This window comes from Pseudophryne corroboree, chromosome 5 (assembly GCF_028390025.1).
Source record: "Pseudophryne corroboree isolate aPseCor3 chromosome 5, aPseCor3.hap2, whole genome shotgun sequence".
Classification (NCBI taxonomy): Eukaryota; Metazoa; Chordata; class Amphibia; order Anura; family Myobatrachidae; genus Pseudophryne; species Pseudophryne corroboree.
In genome coordinates, this window is record NC_086448.1 from 198,386,018 (window position 1) to 198,407,892 (window position 21,875).

The following is a 21,875-nucleotide window of genomic DNA, read 5'->3' on the forward strand; positions in this document are numbered from 1 at the left end:
TGTACATATTGTGTAAGTGTGACCAGGGCTGTGACAGAGGGCAGGGGTGTGGCCAGGGCTGTAACTGCAGGGGATGTACATACATGTGGGCAGGGGTGTTCATACATGTTGACAGTGCTGTAACTGTGCAGGGGGTGTTCATACATGTGGACAGTGCTGTAACTGTGCAGGGGGTGTACATACATGTGGGCAGGGGTGTTCATACATGTGGACAGTGCTGTAACTGTGCAGGGGTGTACATACATGTGGGCAGGGGTGTTCATACATGTGGACAGTGCTGTAACTGTGCAGGGGTGTACATACATGTGGGCAGGGGTGTTCATACATGTGGACAGTGCTGTAACTGTGCTGGGGGTGTACATACATGTGGGCAGGGGTGTTCATACATGTGGACAGTGCTGTAACTGTGCAGGGGTGTACATACATGTGGACAGTGCTGTAACTGTGTGCATAGGGGGTGTACATACATGTGGGCAGGGCTGTAACTATGTGCATAGGAGGTGCTCATACATGTGGGCAGGGCTTTAACTGTGCATAGGGGGTGTACATACATGTGGGCAGGGCTGTAACTGTGCAGGGGTGTACATACATGTGGGCAGGGCTGTAACTATGTGCATAGAGGGTGTCATACATGTGGGCAGGGCTGTAACTGTGCCGGGGTGTACATACATGTGGACAGTGCTGTAACTGTGTGCAGGGGGTTGTATGTACATACTGTATATGTGTGACCAGGGCTGTCACTGAGTGCAGGGTGATGCACATACATGTGTGGGGAGGGCAGTGACTGAGTGCAGCAGGGTTATGTATGTGTGTGTGCACGTCTATCTGTCTATTACAGATATATGTACATTAGGGGTTCAGTATGATTTACCAGCGGATGGGATGCTGGCTGTCAATATCCCGACAGCGGTATCCCACCAGACTGCTGGCAGCGGGGCGAGTGTACAGTCCCCTTGCGGGCTCGCTGTGCTCGTTTTCACGTGGAAACACAGGCTCTGGGTTAAGTACCCAAACCCATTTGTTTTCACAGGTTGCGATCGTGAAAACAGGTAATTTATCATAGATCTTTTTTCTCAGATAACTGCTGGCTTACAGGGTTTATTTGGACAGCACCAGGTGTAGGATACTGGCCTTAATAAGTGAATCCCTTTGACCAGTGGTTCCCAAACTATCAGAATTTTTGTTGCGGCAACCCTAGGCCAAGAGTTTCTTATTGAGAAATTCAGATAAAATATTAAATGGTTCCGGTATGAATGGTCAACAATGTTAAGGTCGACCACTATTGGTCGACATTGACATGGGGGGTAATTCCAAGTTGATCGCAGCAGGAAAATTTTTAGCAGTTGGGCAAAACCATGTGCACTGCAGGGGGGGCAGATATAACATTTGCAGAGAGAGTTAGATTTGGGTGGGTGATTTTGTTTCTGTGCAGGGTAAATACTGGCTGCTTTATTTTTACACTGCAAATTAGATTGCAGATTGAACACACCCCACCCAAATCTAACTCTCTCTACACATGTTATATCTGCCTCCCCTGCAGTGCACATGGTTTTACCCAACTGCTAAAAATTTTCCTGCTGCGATCAACTTGGAATTACCCCCCATGTCAATGTCGACCAATAGTGGTCGACCTTAACATTGTTGACCATTCATACCGGAACCATTTAATGTTTTATCTGAATTTCTCAATAAGAAACTCTTGGCCTAGGGTTGCCGCAACAAAAATTCTGATAGTTTGGGAACCACTGTTCTAAGGGATTCACTTATTAAGGCCAGTATCCTACACCTGGTGCTGTCCAAATTCCTGCTGCGAACAACTTGGAATTACCCCCATGGACTAATGGTCGACACATAAAAATGGTCAACAGATGAAAGGTCGACACATGAAAAGGTCGACATGAGTTTTTTTTTAACTTTTTTTGGTGTCATTTTCATCGTAAAGTGACTGGGAACCCCAATTAGTGCACCGCGTCCCCTCGCATGGTTCGCTTTGCTCGCCATGCTTCGGGCAAGCTGCCTTGCTCCGCTACTGCTGCGCTCGGCACAGGTTACTGTTCCCAATCGCAGTCCTTTCATGTGTTGACCATTTTCATGTGTCGACCATTTGTCCATGTCGACCATGTCAATGTCAACCAATAGTGGTCGACCTAATGAGTGTCGACCCTAACATTGTCGACCATCTGAACGGATACCATATTAAATTACGTAGATAGTATTTATATATCATCCTTAGGTTCAGTTATGTGGTGAGGGACAGGATTCACTGCAGTTTGCCCACATATTTTATGATTAAAAGCCACAAGCAACAAGCACTAGTTTTGCCTACTACATTGACCGTAAATAAATTGATTTGGTCCTGGACCACCAACTCTGGCACCCCTGTAAGTGCTCCGAGACACCCTAGGGTACCAGTGGCGGAACTAGCGAGCGGTGGGCCCAGGTGCGACAAAATGCTTTGCCCCCCCCCCACATCCCATCCAAGTACACCCCCTCACCCCAGGAGAGGATCTGGTGAAGGGGACCTGCTCAGGGCCAGAGAAATGGATACCTAGCAACAGTGCCGTAACTAGACATTTTAGCACTGTGTGCAAGAAACGGCATCGGAGCCCCACCCCTGCATGCAAAACAGGGGCAGTGCGTGCCGTAGGAGCGTGCAAAAATACATAGTGGCATGGCTTCATGGGAAGGGGTGTGGCCACAAAATAATACCAATTCATAAAACGGTGCTCAGTAGTCTCCATTCTTCAAATTACGCCACACAGTAGCACCACTACACCAGGTAGAGACCCTTTTACACCTTACAGCGGACAGATTCCTCTTTTTACACATTACGGCAGACAGCGTCCCCTTTTTACACATTACGGCAGACAGCGTCCCCCTTTTTACACATTACGGCAGACAGCGTCCCCCTTTTTACACATTACGGCAGACAGCGTCCCCCTTTTTACACATTACGGCAGACAGCGTGCACTTTTTACACATAACGGCAGACAGCGTCCCCTTTTTACACATAACAGCAGACAGCGTGCCCTTGTTACACATAGCGGCAGACAGCGTACACTTTTTACACATAACGGCAGACAGCGTGCCCTTGTTAAACATAGCGGCAGACAGCGTACACTTTTTACACATAACGACAGACAGCGTGCACTTTTTACACATAACGGCAGACAGCGTCCCCTTTTTACACATTACGGCAGACAGCGTGCCCTTGTTACACATTACGGCAGACAGCGCCCCCCTTTTTACACATTACGGCAGGCAGATTCCCCCTTTTTACACATAGCGGCAAGCAGATTCCCCATTTTTACACATAGCGGCAGGCAGTCCCCCCTTTTTACACATTGCGGCAGGCAGATTCCCCCTTTTTACACATTGCGGCAGGCAGTCCCCCGTTTTTACACATTGCGGCAGGCAGATTCCCCATTTTTACACATTGCGGTAGGCAGATTCCCCCTTTTTACACATTGCGGCAGGCAGTCCCCCATTTTTACACATTGCGGCAGGCAGTCCCAACAAAGAAAGAAAGAAAGAGACAGAAAGAAAGAGACAGAAAGAAAGAAGAATTATACTTACCCTCTCCGCTGGCTCAGGCTCCTTGGTGCAGCGTCAGACGATTCCCGGGCTGGAGAGAAAGAGGAGGAGGAGGAGGGAGCCGCAGCAGCGCTGTGTTATTGGTGGAGGCGCTGCTGCTGCTGCCCCTCTGCTTCACTATAGGCTGTTCTCGGAAGACAGCCTATAGTGAAGCAGAGGGGCAGCAGCAGCAGCGCCTCCACCAGTAGTAAAGCGCTGCTGCGGCTCCCTCCTTCACCTCCCTCCTCCTCCTTCCCCCGTACCGCTGCTCCTCTCTCCGGGCGGCTGTGCGCTGCGGCAGCGGTTGCCCGCAGCGCACAGCGGCATGTAATGAGTCAGTTTGACTCATTACATGCTTTGGGCCCCTGGACAGAGGCGGGCCCCAGTGCAACGCACTGGTTGCACTGGCGGTAGTTCCGCCTCTGTAGGGTACCACGGTCCACAGTTTGATAACCACTGCCTTAGACATAGATCTATACAATACTTAATAGACTTGAATAATTTGTATTTTATGATAGATGCAAAAATTATACTCAATATTTAAATATCCAAAGAAGCAGTTTATTGACATCCTTTTAACATTTTAATTTTTTTAGTATACCAATAGCTTACAGTAGCAGTCAAATAACCATGTCTCTAAGCACTTAGTACAGTAGACATACACTAACTGTTGATAGCATTTAGAAATGTTAACCAGAAAATCATCATCATCATCATCATCATCATCATCATTAATGACTGACACCAGCTATCATACGTTAGTGAGTATTTGATTGTGTCAGAGACAATAGTGTAGATAAACAAGATCCAGTACTGGATATTTAACACCTGATTACATTATTAGTCATACTATATCATGGGTCAGGTTAAGTTTTCCAATTCTGTAAGTCAGTAAGTCTCCCAATTTTACCTATTCATTTTAGTGCAATAATACAAAACATTTACCTATATGGTACAATAATGTCCATCAATTAATGGGAGTTTCCATGCAATAATGCATCAATCCAGGTCATCTGTAACACCCCAAATAAATGATTGTATACGTAACTTGGTATCAAATAAAGATGAGACTCGTAAAAAATAAATCAGACAACCTAGTTTTTAAAATAAGAATTTACTCACCGGTAATTCTATTTCTCGTAGTCCGTAGTGGATGCTGGGAACTCCGCAAGGACCATGGGGAATAGCGGGCTCCGAAGGAGGCTGGGCACTCTAGAAAGATTTCAGACTACCTGGTGTGCACTGGCTCCTCCCACTATGACCCTCCTCCAAGCCTCAGTTAGGATACTGTGCCCGGACGAGCGTACACAATAAGGAAGGATTTTGAATCCCGGGTAAGACTCATACCAGCCACACCAATCACACCGTACAACTCGTGATATGAAACCCAGTAAACAGTATGAAACAACTGAGCCTCTCAACAGATGGCTCAACAATAACCCAATTTAGTTAACAATAACTATGTACAAGTATTGCAGATAAACCGCACTTGGGATGGGCGCCCAGCATCCACTACGGACTACGAGAAATAGAATTACCGGTGAGTAAATTCTTATTTTCTCTGACATCCTAGTGGATGCTGGGAACTCCGTAAGGACCATGGGGATTATACCAAAGCTCCCAAACGGGCGGGAGAGTGCGGATGACTCTGCAACACCGAATGAGAGAACTCCAGGTCCTCCTCAGCCAGGGTATCAAATTTATAGAATTTTGCAAACGTGTTTGCCCCTGACCAAGTAGCAGCTCGGCAAAGTTGTAAAGCCGAGACCCCTCGGGCAGCCGCCCAAGATGAGCCCACCTTCCTTGTGGAATGGGCATTGACAGATTTTGGCTGTGGCAGGCCTGCCACAGAATGTGCAAGTTGAATTGTACTACAAATCCAACGAGCAATAGTCTGCTTAGAAGCAGGAGCACCCAGCTTGTTGGGTGCATATAGGATAAACAGCAAGTCAGATTTTCTGACTCCAGCCGTCCTGGAAACATATATTTTCAGGGCCCTGACCACGTCTAACAACTTGGAGTCCTCCAAGTCCCTAGTGGCCGCAGGCACCACAATAGGCTGGTTCAAATGAAACGCTGACACCACCTTAGGGAGAAACTGGGGACGAGTCCTTAATTCTGCCCTATCCATATGGAAAATCAGATAAGGGCTTTTATAAGACAATGCCGCCAATTCTGATACTCGCCTGGCAGAAGCCAAGGCCAATAACATGACCACCTTCCACGTGAGATATTTCAGATCCACGGTTTTTAGTGGTTCAAACCAATGTGATTTTAAGAAACTCAACACCACGTTGAGATCCCAAGGTGCCACAGGAGGCACATATGGGGGCTGAATATGCAGCACTCCCTTTACAAATGTCTGAACTTCAGGTACTGAAGCTAGTTCTTTCTGAAAGAAAATCGATAGAGCCGAGATCTGTACCTTAATGGAACCCAGTTTTAGGCCCATATTCACTCCTGCTTGCAGGAAATGCAGAAATCGACCTAGTTGAAATTCCTCAGTTGGGGCCTTTTCGGCCTCACACCATGCAACATATTTCCGCCATATGCGGTGATAATGATTTGCTGTAACCTCTTTCCTGGCTTTAATAAGCGTAGGAATGACTTCCTCCGGAATGCCCTTTTCTTTCAGGATCCGGCGTTCAATCGCCATGCCGTCAAACGCAGCCGCGGTAAGTCTTGGAACAGACAGGGCCCCTGCTGTAGCAGGTCTTGTCTTAGCGGCAGAGGCCACGGGTCCTCTGAGATCATCTCTTGAAGTTCCGGGTACCATGTTCTTCTTGGCCAATCCGGAACCACGAGAATTGTGTTTACTCCTCGCTTTCTTATTATTCTCAATACCTTTGGTATGAGAGGCAGCGGAGGGAACACATAAACTGACTGGTACACCCACGGTGTCACCAGAGCGTCCACAGCTATCGCTTGAGGGTCTCTTGACCTGGCGCAATACCTCTCTAGTTTTTTGTTTAGGCGGGACGCCATCATGTCCACCTGTGGACGACCCCACTGATGTACAATCATTTGGAAGACTTCGGGATGAAGTCCCCACTCTCCCGGGTGGAGGTCGTGTCTGCTGAGGAAGTCTGCTTCCCAGTTGTCCACTCCCGGAATGAACACTGCTGACAGTGCTAGTACATGATTTTCCGCCCATCGGAGAATTCTTGTGGCTTCTGTCATTGCCATCCTGCTTCTTGTGCCGCCCTGTCGATTCACATGGGCGACTGCCGTGATGTTGTCTGACTGGATCAGCACCGGCTGGTGTAGGAGCAGGGATTTTGCTTGACTTAGGGCATTGTAGATGGCCCTTAGTTCCAGAATATTTATGTGAAGGGAAGTCTCCTGACTTGTCCATAGTCCTTGGAAGTTTCTTCCCTTTGTGACTGCCCCCCAGCCTCGCAGGCTGGTATCCGTGGTCACCAGGACCCAGTCCTGAATGCCGAATCTGCGACCCTCCAGAAGATGAGCACTCTGCAGCCACCACAGAAGAGACACCCTGGTTCTTGCAGACATGGTTATCAAGCGATGCATCTGAAGATGCGATCCGGACCACTTGTCCAACAGGTCCCACTGAAAGATTCTGGCATGGAACCTGCCGAATGGAATTGCTTCGTAAGAAGCTACCATCTTTCCCAAGACCCGCGTGCAGTGATGCACCGATACCTGTTTTGGTTTCAGGAGGTCTCTGACTAGAGAAGACAACTCCCTGGCTTTCTCCTCCGGGAGAAACACTTTTTTCTGGACTGTGTCCAGAATCATCCCCAGGAACAGTAGACGTGTCGTCGGGACCAGCTGTGACTTTGGGATATTCAGAATCCAGCTGTGCTGGTTCTGCACTTCCTGAGATAGTGCTACTCCCACCAACAACTGTTCTTTGGACCGTGCCTTTATTAGGAGATCGTCCAAGTACGGGATAATTAAAACTCCCTTTCTTCGAAGGAGTATCATCATTTCCGCCATAACCTTGGTAAATACCCTTGGTGCCGTGGAGAGTCCAAACGGCAGCGTCTGGAATTGGTAATGGCAATCCTGTACCACAAATCTGAGGTACTCCTGGTGAGGATGGTAAATGGGGACATGCAGGTAAGCATCCTTGATGTCCAGGGAAACCATGTAATCCCCCTCGTCCAGGCTTGCAATAACCGCCCTGAGCGATTCCATCTTGAACTTGAATTTTTTTATGTACATGTTCAAGGATTTCAAATTTAAAATGGGTCTCACCGAACCGTCCGGCTTCGGTACCACAAATAGTGTGGAATAGTAACCCCGGCCTTGTTGAAGTAGGGGTACCTTGATTATCACCTGCTGGGAATACAGCTTGTGAATTGCCGCTAGCACCGCCTCCCTGTCTGAGGGAGCAATCGGCAAGGCAGATTTTAGGAACCGGTGGGGTGGAGCCGCCTCGAATTCAAGCATGTATCCCTGAGATACTACTTGAAGGATCCAGGGATCCACCTGTGTGCGAGCCCACTGATCGCTGAAATTTCTGAGGCGGGCCCCCACCGTACCTGGCTCCACCTGTGGAGCCTCACCGTCATGCGGCGGACTTGGAAGAGGAAGCGGGGGAGGACTTTTGTTCCTGGGAACCTGCTGTCTGTTGCAGCCTTTTTCCCCTACCTCTGCCTCTAGACAGAAAAGACCCTCCTTTTCCACGCTTGCTTTTCTGGGTCCGAAAGGACTGAACCTGATAAAATGGCGCCTTCTTAGGCTGTGAGGGAACATGGGGTAAAAATGCTGACTTCCCAGACGTTGCTGTGGAAACTAGGTCGGAGAGACCATCCCCAAATAATTCCTCCCCTTTATAAGGCAAAACTTCCATGTGCCTCTTGGAATCTGCATCTCCCGTCCACTGACGAGTCCATAAGCATCTCCTAGCAGAGATAGACAATGCACTTACTTTAGATGCCAGCCGGCAAATTTCCCTCTGTGCATCTCTCATATGTAAGACTGAATCTTTTATATGGTCAATCGTTAGCAGAATAGTGTCTCTGTCTAGTGTGTCAATATTTTCTGACAGTTTTTCTGACCATGCAGCGGCAGCACTGCACATCCAAGCTGACGCAATAGCTGGTCTAAGTATAATGCCTGAGTGTGTGTATACAGACTTCAGGATTGCCTCCTGCTTTCTATCAGCAGGCTCCTTAAGGGCGGCCGTATCCTGAGAGGGTAGTGCCACCTTTTTTGACAAACGTGTGAGCGCTTTATCCACCCTAGGTGGTGTTTCCCAACGTGACCTATCCTCTGGCGGGAAAGGGAACGCCATTAGTACCTTCTTAGGAATTACAAATTTTTTATCAGGGAAAAGCCACGCTTCTTCACACACTTCATTTAGTTCATCTGATGGGGGAAAACTACGGGTAGTTTTTTCTCCCCAAACATAATACCCTTTTTTGTGGTACCTGGATGTAAATCAGAAATGTTTAACACCTCTTTCATTGCCTCAATCATGCAGTGAATGGCCCTGACAGGCATTAGGTTTGGCTCATCGTCGTCGACACTGTTATCAGTATCCGTGTCGACATCCGGGTCTGCAAACTGAGGTATCGGGCGTTTTAGAGCCCCTGACGACCCCTGAGGCACCTGGACAGGCACGAGCTGAGATCCCGGCTGTCCCACATTTGGCATGTCGTCAAATTTCTTATGTAAAGAATCTATACGTGCACTCATTTCTTTCCATAAGTTCATCCACTCGGGTGTCTGCCCCGCAGGGGGTGACGTCCATTCAAAATGCATCTGCTCCGCCTCCACCTCATTATCCTCATCAAACATGTCGACACAGCCGTACCGACACACCCCACACACACAGGGAATGCTCAACAGAGGACAGGACCCACAAAAAGCCCTTTGGGGGGACAGAGTGAGAGTATGCCAGCACACACCAGAGCGCTATATATATACAGGGACTAACTGAGTTATGTCCCTAATAGCTGCTTTTCATATAATATATGTATATATACTGCCAAATTTAATGCCCCCCCCCCCCCTCTCTTTTCCCTCTTACTGTTACTGTATATTGCAGGGAAGAGCCAGGGAGCTTCCTTCCAGCCGAGCTGTGAGGGAAAAATGGCGCCAGTGTGCTGAGGAGATAGGCTCCGCCCCTTTTTCGCGGCCTATTCTCCCGCTTTTTATGGAATTCTGGCAGGGGTATTTACCTCATATATAGCCTCTGGGGTTATATATTGAGGTATTTTAGCCAGCCAAGGTGTTATTATTGCTGCCTCAGGGCGCCCCCCCCCAGCGCCCTGCACCCTCAGTGACCGGAGTGTGAAGTGTGAGAGGAGCAATGGCGCACAGCTGCAGTGCTGTGCGCTACCTTGGTGAAGACAGAGTCTTCATGCCGCCGATTTTCCGGACCATCTTCTTGCTTCTGGCTCTGTAAGGGGGACGGCGGCGCGGCTCCGGGACCGAACACCAAGGACTGGGCCTGCGGTCGATCCCTCTGGAGCTAATGGTGTCCAGTAGCCTAAGAAGCCCAATCCGACTGCAAGCAGGCGAGTTCGCTTCTTCTCCCCTTAGTCCCTCGCTGCAGTGAGCCTGTTGCCAGCAGGTCTTACTGAAAATAAAAAACCTAAGTCTATTCTTTCTAAGAGCTCAGGAGAGCCCCTAGTGTGCATCCAACCTCGGCCGGGCACGAATTCTAACGGAGGCTTGGAGGAGGGTCATAGTGGGAGGAGCCAGTGCACACCAGGTAGTCTGAAATCTTTCTAGAGTGCCCAGCCTCCTTCGGAGCCCGCTATTACCCATGGTCCTTACGGAGTTCCCAGCATCCACTAGGACGTCAGAGAAAAATACATGAGGTTTTAGTGAGGAACTTGGGTTAAGTATGCAGCAAACTCTGAAAAAATAATTTCCCAGCCTAACTTCTCCCATCATATTAAAATACCATAGTGGATGAGCCAGATCCATAGCAGCATATGCAATGGCTATGGCACCTGGCAGCACTGGTCACCAAGAATAATGATGACATTTATGTTACCCAAAGACAGCACATTCATTTATCCAAGCATTAATCAGATTCAACAACTATTGAAGATACAAGAAAGGAGTATAAAGAACCAGGGGATTGCTGAACTTGGTGGATCAAGAAGACAGTGGTTGTAGAACTTTTTAACTTTCATTATACAGCAGAGCCTCCTCTTGAAAAATTGATTTTCAGTCCCCTTAGTCTCTACATACTCACCAGCTAGCTACATACAGTGCATCCGAAAAGTATTTGCAGCGCTTCACTTTTTCCACATTTTGTTATGATACAGCCTTATTCTAAAATGTAAGAAATTCATTTTTCCCTCAAAATTCTACACACAATACCCCATAATGACAACTTTTTTTTAGATTTTTGCAAATTTATAAAAAAAAATCTAAAAAATAACGTACATAAGTATTCACAGCCTTTGCCATAAAGCTCAAAATTGAGATTGAGCTCCAGTGCATCCTGTTTCCACTGATCATCCTTGAGATGTTCCTACAGCTTAATTGGAGTCCACCTGTGGTAAATTCAGTTGATTGAACATAATTTGGAAAGGCACACACCTGTCTATATAAGGTTCCACACTTGACAGTGCATGTCTGACCACAAACCAAGCATGAAGTCAAAGGAATTGTCTGCAGACCTCCGAGACAGGATTGTCCCGAGGCACAAATCTGGGGAGGGGTACGGAAAAATATCTGCTGCTTTGAAGGTCCCAATGAGCACAGTTGCCTCCATCATCTGTAAATGGAAGAAGTTCGGAACCACCATTACTCTTCCTAGAGCTGGCCAGACGTCTAAACTGAGTGATCGGGGGAGAAGTGCCCTAGTCAGGGAGGTGACCAAGAACCCGTTGGTCACTCCATCAGAGCTACAGCATTCCTCTGTGGAGAGAATCTTCCAGAAGGTCAACCATCTCTGCAGCAATCCACCAATCAGGCCTGTATGGTAGAGTGGCCAGACGGAAGCCATTCCTTAGTAAAAAGCACATGGCAGCCAGCCTGGAGTTTGCCAAAATACATTTGAAAAATGGTTTGTCAGTTCCGCACTGGCTGTGTACAGTAAAGCCACATTGAAATATAGAAAAATCTGAAAATAACCAATATAAACGGTGCCAATATTCAAATCCTTTAAAAGCACCTTGTTTATTGGTGGTGCTCCCAAAAAACTTTTGTAGATTAACTACATAAAAGGAGACAAGACAAAAGAAATCCTTTTCGGGAGCACTCTTAATTGAAAATAGTAATGATAATTAATCAATATATGGTGAAGTGATATGATGATGAATAATCTAAAACTTAACTTTTATTTTATTCCATTAAAATATCGACCTATATGGTCCAAACATATTAAATATCTATTAATCAAAATAGAAGAGAAAAGGAGGTGAAATATAGATTAATGAGTGAGAGTAAGCAGATTAGAACTGCCCCACCAGTGTTTTCACATGAAGATATAAGTGATCATCTTAGTGATATCCACAGTGCCTGGTATTCCTAAGTGGTCCCCCTTCAAAGTACTAACCAGGTCTATCCTATCAGCTTCCGAGATAGAAGATCGGGCTACTCTCAGGATAGTACGACCTTGAATAATGAAGATGACATATGAAGGAAGAGAGAACCCACTTCTGCTGTCTGTACTCTGCCTGCTATACGTCACTGGATAACTTGGCCCCAGGCTTTTCCAGATGAGAGAGTGTTGGAAAAGAGAACCTTCACCAGTTTTAATAGGGGAAGATCATGGATTGGTTGATCTAACTCCCCTTAGGATCAAGGCAGAAGGAAGAAGGAGCACTTCTGCTTTCTGTTGTGATAGCCAAGTGTACGCTGGGAAGGGCAGACCCCGAGCCAGCACGGCTATCAGCCAGATGAGAGAGTGCTAAAAAGAGATAAAGCTCTGATAAATAATCCGAAATGTAAACTTTGTTTGAACTAATTCATTCAAATAACATTCAAAATATTGTAGCTAAACTCCTCTTATTCTCCTATGCCAAAGTGCATAAGAATAATATAGTGATTTTCATATACAGGAAATCAATTAATATTCACACACTTTTTCTGATTGAATTATATCCTAAGCATTTATCAATCAATATATGCTGGTAATACAGATGAGACATTTAGGCAGAGGTGGCAACTTGTGGTAATCATGCAAATTCATAAATATCTAGAGTACCTTAAATTATAAATAGTTGTTGGCAGGAAGGTCCTAATCTCTCACATAAAGGTATAAATATATAAAAAACAGTGTTGCAGAGAAATACTCCAGCAGAAAGTCTGCAGGATCAATTGGTTAAAAAATAAGAGAAACAATGTTGCAAAAAAAGGGTTTTTTCCAGCAATAGATCTACAGAATCAATCACTTGGTAAATTAACCTTGTATAGGCTTCTAATAATTCTGCAATCAGAGAAAACACTGTCTCCTAGGCTTGTAACAGTTTAGCAATTGACAGACCTATCGGTTTTGGTCTTTTGTCAACACAAGAAGTACAGTTAATCAGCAAACTAATTATGATTTATACTGATTGAGAACAAATGCATGACTGTCTGATATAATAATGTCACCTTGCTAGCACCAGAGTACAAAAAGCTCTGTTTTGAAATTTCATTAGTATCAGTTCAGAAATGTATAAGTCACATAAATGGAAAAATAGTGTGCAACAAATGTATCAAAGTGTAACAGAGTATCACATAAGCATGCAACATGTATATTTTTGAATGAAATAAATGCACCTTTTTGATGCTTTCATTTTTGTGCATCAAGTGAGGACAACATAAAATGATCTAAACTAATGAAGATGTTTAGAAGAAATATATATTCTATTTTCTCTTTGTGCATTTAAATATTGAGTCATGCACAGGGGTGTGAATATTATAACCCCTAGTAATGATCCTCGATTGATAACAGGCAATGTGGGAGGAGGGGAGGGAGGAGGGAAGTGGAAAGAGAAAACGTAATGAATGTAGCCGTGAGTGGAAAATATATTTTAAATATATTGTTCAATTGGTCATATACAAGGTTAATTTACCAAGTGATTGATTCTGTAGATCTATTGCTGGAAAAAACCCTTTTTTTGCAACATTGTTTCTCTTATTTTTTAACCAATTGATCCTGCAGACTTTCTGCTGGAGTATTTCTCTGCAACACTGTTTTTTATATATTTATACCTTTATGTGAGAGATTAGGACCTTCTTGCCAACAACTATTTATAATTTACGGTACTCTAGATATTTATGAATTTGCATGATTACCACAAGTTGCCACCTCTGCCTAAATGTCTCATCTGTATTACCAGCATATATTGATTGATAAATGCTTAGGATATAATTCAATCAGAAAAAGTGTGTGAATATTAATTGATTTCCTGTATATGAAAATCACTATATTATTCTTATGCACTTTGGCATAGGAGAATAAGAGGAGTTTAGCTACAATATTTTGAATGTTATTTGAATGAATTAGTTCAAACAAATTTTACATTTCGGATTATTTATCAGAGCTTTATCTCTTCTTAGCACTCTCTCATCTGGCTGATAGCCGTGCTGGCTCGGGGTCTGCCCTTCCCAGCGTACACTTGGCTATCACAACAGAAAGCAGAAGTGCTCCTTCTTCCTTCTGCCTTGATCCTAAGGGGAGTTAGATCAACCAATCCATGATCTTCCCCTATTAAAACTGGTGAAGGTTCTCTTTTCCAACACTCTCTCATCTGGAAAAGCCTGGGGCCAAGTTATCCAGTGACGTATAGCAGGCAGAGTACAGACAGCAGAAGTGGGTTCTCTCTTCCTTCATATGTCATCTTCATTATTCAAGGTCGTACTATCCTGAGAGTAGCCCGATCTTCTATCTCGGAAGCTGATAGGATAGACCTGGTTAGTACTTTGAAGGGGGACCACTTAGGAATACCAGGCACTGTGGATATCACTAAGATGATCACTTATATCTTCATGTGAAAACACTGGTGGGGCAGTTCTAATCTGCTTACTCTCACTCATCTAATCTATATTTCACCTCTTTTTCTCTTCTATTTTGATTAATAGATATTTAATATGTTTGGACCATATAGGTCGATATTTTAATGGAATAAAATAAAAGTTAAGTTTTAGATTATTCATCATCATATCACTTCACCATATATTGATTAATTATCATTACTATTTTCAATTAAGATTGCTCCCGAAAAGGATTTCTTTTGTCTTGTCTCCTTTTATGTAGTTTGCCAAAATACACCTGAAGGACTCTCAGACCATGCGAAACAAAATACTCTGGTCTGATGAGACAAAGATTGAACTCTTTGGCGTGAATGCCAGGCGTCATGTTTGGAGGAAACCAGGCACCGCTCATCACCAGGCCAATATCATCCCTACAGTGAAGCATGCTGGTGGCAGCATCATGCTGTGGGGATGTTTTTCAGCAGAAGGAACTCGGAGATTAGTCAGGATAGAGGGGAAGACAAATGCAGCGATGTACAGAGACATCCTGGATGAAAACCTGCTCAAGAGCGCTCTTGACCTCAGACTGGGGCGATGGTTCATCTTTCAGCAGGACAACGACCCTAAGCACACAGCCAAAATATCAAAGGAGTGGCTTCAGGACAAATCTGTGAATGTCCTTGAGTGACCCAGCCAGAGCCCAGACTTGAATCCGATTGAACATCTCTGGAGAGATCTGAAAATGGCTGTGCACCGACGCCTCCCATCAAACCTGATGGAGCTTGAGAGGTGCTACAAAGAGGAAAGGGGCGAAACTGCCCAAAGATAGGTGTGCCTAGCTTGTGGCATCATATTAAAAAATACTTGAGGCTGTAATTGCTGCCAAAAGTGCATCAAAAAGTATTGAGCAAAGGCTGTGAATACTTATGTACATGTGATTTCTTAGTTTTTTATTTTTAATAAATTTGCAAATATCTCAAAAAAACTTTTTTCACGTTGTCATTATGAGGTATTGTGTGTAGAATTTTGAGGGAAAAAATTAATTTATTCCATTTTGGAATAAGGCTGTAACATAACAAAATGTGGAAAAAGTGAAGCACTGTGAATACTTTCCAGATGCACTGTAAAGTTGTAAGTCTTTTCTGATGCTTGGATAACAACAAAAAAAGAGAAAAAACAAACAAAATAAAAACACAAATTTTGGCGTTGCCAGTCAGTAAATGGATAACCGCTTTAGGACAAAAATTTGAGGCACTATCTGAACATCAGTACACAGTTTAAACAGGATTTAACATGATGCTTAATTGACAACATCACATTTCTGCTACTATGACTTTAATGATTAGAGCAGTGGTTCCCAAACTGTTTGCCTAGGCACCCAGGGGGGCACAGCTGTCACAAGGCTTTTGCACAGGTGCCTCGGGTTGGTGGTCCAGGACAGAATCAAATTATTAATGGTCAAAGTGATAAGCAAAACTAGTGCATGTGGCTGTCAATCATAAAGCATGTGAAAATCAGAAGAATAATTCTGTGCACCACCACATAACTGACCCTAAGGATGACTGGTAGGCACAATTTACTTAATGTAATAGTGTTTTTTACAAATATATCAATAAAAACTTTTATCCTAGGGGCACCGTGATAAAATTGCTGATACTCTAGGGCAGGCATTCCAAACATTGGTCCTCAAAGCACACTAACAATGCGGGTTTTAGTGATATCCAGGCTTCAGCACAGACAGTTCAATCAAAATGACTAATTAAGTCACCTGTGCTCAAGCAGGGATATCACTAAAACCTGCAGTGTTAAGTGTGTCTTCAGGACTGCGGTTGGGAAAGCCGGTTCTAGGGTGCCATGATTCAAGAAAGTTTGGGAACCACTGTATTAGAGGGTAGATTTATTAAATATTCCAAAAAGAAACATTGCTTGTAGCAAGCAATCAGACTATAGCTATAACGTCTAGTACATTCTGGAAAATGAGCTAGAAAGTAACTGGATGCTACAGGCAACACTACCACGTTTGCTACTTGGACATTTTAGTAAATCTACCCCTAGATTCCTTGTTTCTCTTATTCTACAAAAAATAACTCACTTCCTTTTGTACTATTAATTGTATCTAAATTACCAAGCAGCCTTGGCATTCTAGGTAAGGAGTACATATTGATAATCACTGTCAGTTACTGGCTACAATATGTCTGACTTGAAATGTTATTATATAGGTTAGTTCTTTTCAATTGTGAGTATTATGTAATTACTGATATGTAAAAGAGACATTTGTCCCACCACACAAAACCATGCACTGACAAATCCTTATTTATATAAGCATGCCTTAAGGCTAGCTCAGTACAGGATTACATAGGTTTTATTTTCGTAGCCTATAAAGAGTATGCTTTATTTTTTTATTACTAGATAACCACAAAGCTTTATCCTAGAGGAAGAGTCTAAGGTCCCCATACACTACTGTGACTTCTCCGAGGGGAGAAGTCGCATACGATCTCCCTTGAACTGCCCGGCAGCTTCCCGGCCGGCATGGCAAACGATACATGGTGGGTCATTCCGAGTTGATTGCTCGCTAGCAGTTTTTAGCAGCCGTGCAAACGCTATGCCGCCGCCCACTGGGAGTGTATTTTAGCTTAGCAGAAGTGCGAACGAAAGGAACGCAGAGCGATTACGAAAAAAAATGTGCAGTTTCAGATTAGCTTCAGACCTACTCAGTGCTTGCGATGACTTCAGACTGTTCAGTTCCTGTTTTGACGTCACAAACATGCCCTATGTTTGCCCAGCCACGCCTGCGTTTTTCCTGGAACGCCTGCGTTTTTCTGATCACTCCCTGAAATCGGTCAGTTGACACCCAGAAACGCCCACTTCATGTCAATCACTCTGCGGCAACTAGTGTGACTGAAAAGCTTCGCTAGACCTTGTGTGAAACTACATCAGCCACTGTGAAAGTACGACGCGCGTGCGCATTGCGCCGCATATGCATAAGTGGCATTTTTTTGCATCATCGCTGTGCAGCGAACATTTTCAGCTACCGATCAACTCGGAATGACCCCCATTGTACGCAGTCCTTCCCAGCCAAGGCTGCTGGTTCCGATAAATCTATAGTGCAGCCCTTGCGATTATCATCTCTGATCCAATGCGCACGGGACCACGGATCGGAATCGGAGGTAAACACACATGCGATTTGACACTTTTCATCCGATTTCTTGGCCCGATGCATCGGAATCGGATGAAAAGGGCCCAAATTGCACTAGTGTATGGGCACCTTAAGTTTTATTTAGTTTAATAATCTATTTAACAATACAGGTGTAAAGTGTTGCACAACTGCAAACTGGGTAAAAAGTATCAAGTTTAGAGCTGTCTGCCAATCCCCATTTATTTTGTTTCAATTTAAGTCATACAGAAATGAAGTAAAAAAACAGGTGGAGACAAATACTGCGCAATCAAATAAACAGAACACATATTGGTAACCATGAATCTGAAATGAGTCAAATTATAAAGCTATAAAACAGCTCTGGGCGAATGCCACATAAATAGGAAAACAGTAGCTAAACTACACATACTGTAGTTCCTATATGAAAGAGCACTTTTAGCTTTCACAAACACATAAAACATTTATACTTTGGTTTAAGATATTTACGTATAGATGTGAGTATACAGATGGCAAATTATTAGCACACAATAGCCATCAGCTGATAGGTTGAATTTTTTGGTATACCAGTAGCTGCAGTACTCTCTCGTCACACACAGACGCATGATGTGCCGGACTACAGCAAACTATCATGAAACTTTTGAAATACTTTTGGCATTGTCAAAACAATACATGTTCTCCTTGGTCTTTATTAGCAACATGTCATTGCCATTTTGTCTCATGCTCCTCCCCAAATCCTGCACACACAAGCCTACTGCTGTTCAAAACAGGCGGATTGCAGAAATACACAGACTGGGAACCATTATACCTTTTTTTAAAGAGCTCTGCAGAATGGGATAGGTTGAGAGATAAGACGGGTTACATACGTTATATCGGCGGGCGGGATGCTGGCTGTCAATATCCTGCATCCCATCCGCCAGAATGCCGGCAACGGGGCGAGCGCTAAGAGTCCCCTTGTAGGGCTGCTGCGCTCGCCACACTGTGGCCTCAGTAGCTCACCACAGGATCTATTTCCACTCTATAGGTGTGGTGGGCACCCACGAGTGGGAATAGCCTCGGTGCGCCGGGATTCAGTCTGTCAGCTGTCGGGATTTCAGCGTCTGTATCCTGAACGCCGGGATCCCGACAGCCGGCATTTTAACTGCGTCTCGATAAGACAACGTTTCACAAAGTCAGCTTGTATAAATTCAATGCTTGTTATATTATAAACTGATATAGGCAAATAATAACAATGCCCACAATACTACACATTGTATTATCTATAAGTTAGAAATTCCCCTTAATGTTGTTAAACATTAATCAAATGTGGGTGTTGATAGTTTGCTTGTATAAATCAAGGCATTACTTTAGTATTGAAATAGTTTGTGTTGTTTGATATTATTGTCTCGCATTTAAATGGCTTAAACAGGATTTAAATATATATATTCTATAAGCATACAGTATATTGAAACTGTTGCAGTGATATATGCCTCTTCACAAAAATGATAACTTGCAGACTAAGGTTACAAAACAAAATGTCTCTGACATGGCAAAAAAACACACTTAAAAAAGTAGTGTGCATTTTTGGAACGCCCCTTAATAAAATGTGTTTAACTCTTTCCATTACCTTAAGCTGGGAGCCGCTTGTAATAAGACCAATTTGCTGTAGTGTCATTTAAACTTCTTATTACAATCTTGGAAAGAGTCCTCAGGCAATATGAGGTGTGGGGAGGTTAGCAGCCAGCCTGGACCACTACTTACTACAGTGGGGCAAGTAGGCAATATTATGGTTGATTGTTCAAACTGGGACATACCATTTAAACATAACGTAAAAATTATGAATGGATGTCTAGGAGAAAAAAAAAGTGTTCTATCCCTGTAGTATAAATGCAAAATAACATTATTGTAAATGAACTCATTTTTTTTTTTTTTTTTAGCAAATATCTCCATGGTAAAAAAACAATACTCTGTCTGAAAACATGTACACTGGAGAAATTACATATAAGATAATATAAAGTCAGCAACTCCAGCTTGCCAAAATGATAGTCATAAATATATGAAAATAAATCGTGATCAGCCACCAAGACCTCTTCAAAAAGTCTGGATAGAACAAGTACAAACCATAATTTATAGATCAGTAAAAAGACCACATGTATAAATAAAAATAAAATACACCACAATGTACTCAACTAAAGTATAAAAGAAAAACATCTTAAGCTACAAATTGCAAAATGTGCTCCAGTGCGACAGACTAAATCTAAGGTCACTTTGTATTTTAACAATTACGTTCTTTTTCGGTGGCAAGGTCTTCCATCGATTTGCCAAATGTCCATTTTCTCAATATGCTTTCATTTAAAAAAAACTAAAACAAAAACAAACCTGAAAAAATATCCAATTTTACCAGAAAATTGGCCCCCAATTTTTTTACGTTTTCTATTTTTTGCATCTAGATTCTATCATATGTTGTATTCATACATATGAAGGTAACTAAGTAAGCTGCATGACGTAGAACAGCAGATATTAATTTATGGCATACATGGAGGTCTGTACAAGTATATAGCCAGGATAGTAAGGTAAAAGCAGCTTCTTTGTGTTTTTAGAGGACCATTAATAATGTATAGCCAACATCTGAACAAACAACACCACTTTGATTTCTATGCTCTGGTCAAATGTTTAACAAATTATATTATTCCACCTTGCACCACTGCCACTAGTCCTTAGTTATTCATTACCATTACTTAAGGAGGTCAAGGTTCATTTTTGTTTCTTTTCCTTCTGTGTCTCTTTCTTTTGCTCTGATTTGTACAGTCTCCTTGGGACAACCATAATGCTGCCATCACTATTGCAGTGCAAGGCGTACTGGCTTGGATTGACGGGTCTGCCCTGTTCGTCTCGCAGTCGGCTGAACACATCTCGGTACAGGTCATTCAGTTTCTGTTTCATGTGGCTCACGGACTTGCTGCACTGAGCCCGCTCTTTCAACAGCTTTTCCTTCCGTGCTTTCAGCTGACTGACATTGTCCTCCAGGTTCAAAATGACATCCAGCTTACGTTTACGACAATTCTGAGCAGCAACTTTGTTTTTACCCCTGCGCCGAATGTCTCGAATAACGGACACCTGGGTCTCTGTCAAGTAATGCTTGGACAGCATATTGTTAAACATCTCCACAGGCATGCTAACAATTTCGTCCACTGAGAAAGGAATTCTTAGGGATTTTGCCCGCCGTTCGTCTCGACTGAGGCTTTTGTCTATTCCACCAACACATGGGCTTTTTATTCTGTTAGATTTTGTTGGCCAGCTGTAATGATGTTCAGGACTGGGCTCCAACTGTTCAGACAGCTGATAATATGTATGATTATGATGAACGGTGTGTAAAGTCACCTCATCACAATAGTTTGTATTGTCCTGATAATCCATCTGACAAAATTTATTGATTTCTGAGCAACTTCCGCCAACTGCTCCTTCCAATCCATCGTATGAGACTGATTCAGAGTCGCTGCTGTATCCAGCTGCTCCTTCATCCTCCCCAAAGGTGACAGATGACGAGTCCGATATGCTTGCAGATGTTGGGCTATGGCTTGAATTCAAAGAAAGTCCAGAATCTGAGTCCGGCTCTTCAAATAACTGTGAGACTTCCAGTGGATCAAAGCCTTCTTCCAGGGCTAATGACATTAAATTAATTTCATCAAATACATTCTCATCAAGACCAGAAAGAAGATCTTGATTAGTTAAGTTTCTGGAACTGTTGTCGGTTGTTGGGAATAGGGCTGTTAGATTTGTGGTACTTAGGGGTCCTCCAGGTAGAGTGCTTGAATGCATTAAATTATCTGGTCTATTGGTCAAATCCTCACTAGACCTGGCAATGTCGCTAGATGCAAATATGGCTTCCTGCAGACATACGTCTTGGCTTATTGCATCGGTAAAATCCACATTATAAGGTGCTGAAGGGCTGATGGCATTGTGGTTATTGGAAATGGACTGGATGTCTTCCAGTGTAATCTGAAGAAAAATAAATAATTGTATATTAGAAAGAGCTGCCAGTACTTTTGTTGCAACTGATCACAATAGGATACTAATATGTTATGATTCCCAGGACTAGAAAGTGATACATTATACATCCACTATGTCTGTGAATGATGTCATTCACAGACATATCGCGTTCACATATTCACAGACCAAGCCCAATATATTGTTGCATCTGGCTGTTTGTACGAGCAGTCCACTGACCACCTGGACACTGGTTTCAGGGCAGATGTATCACTATGCTGTGTGACAC

The 21,875-nt window shown here is 43.6% G+C and overlaps 1 protein-coding gene across 1 annotated transcript in view; it reads right to left on the reverse strand.

Moving 5' to 3' along the window:
• Nucleotides 1-15,571: 15,571 nt before the first annotated feature.
• Nucleotides 15,572-21,875, reverse strand: part of NFE2L3 (NFE2 like bZIP transcription factor 3) — a 90,723-nt gene continuing 84,419 nt past the window's right edge. Inside the window, exon 5 of the mRNA XM_063922008.1 lies at nucleotides 15,572-21,598. Within this exon, the coding sequence (XP_063778078.1) occupies nucleotides 20,354-21,598 (1,245 nt within the window). The 3' untranslated portion in view covers nucleotides 15,572-20,353. The remainder of the gene's footprint in view (nucleotides 21,599-21,875) is intronic.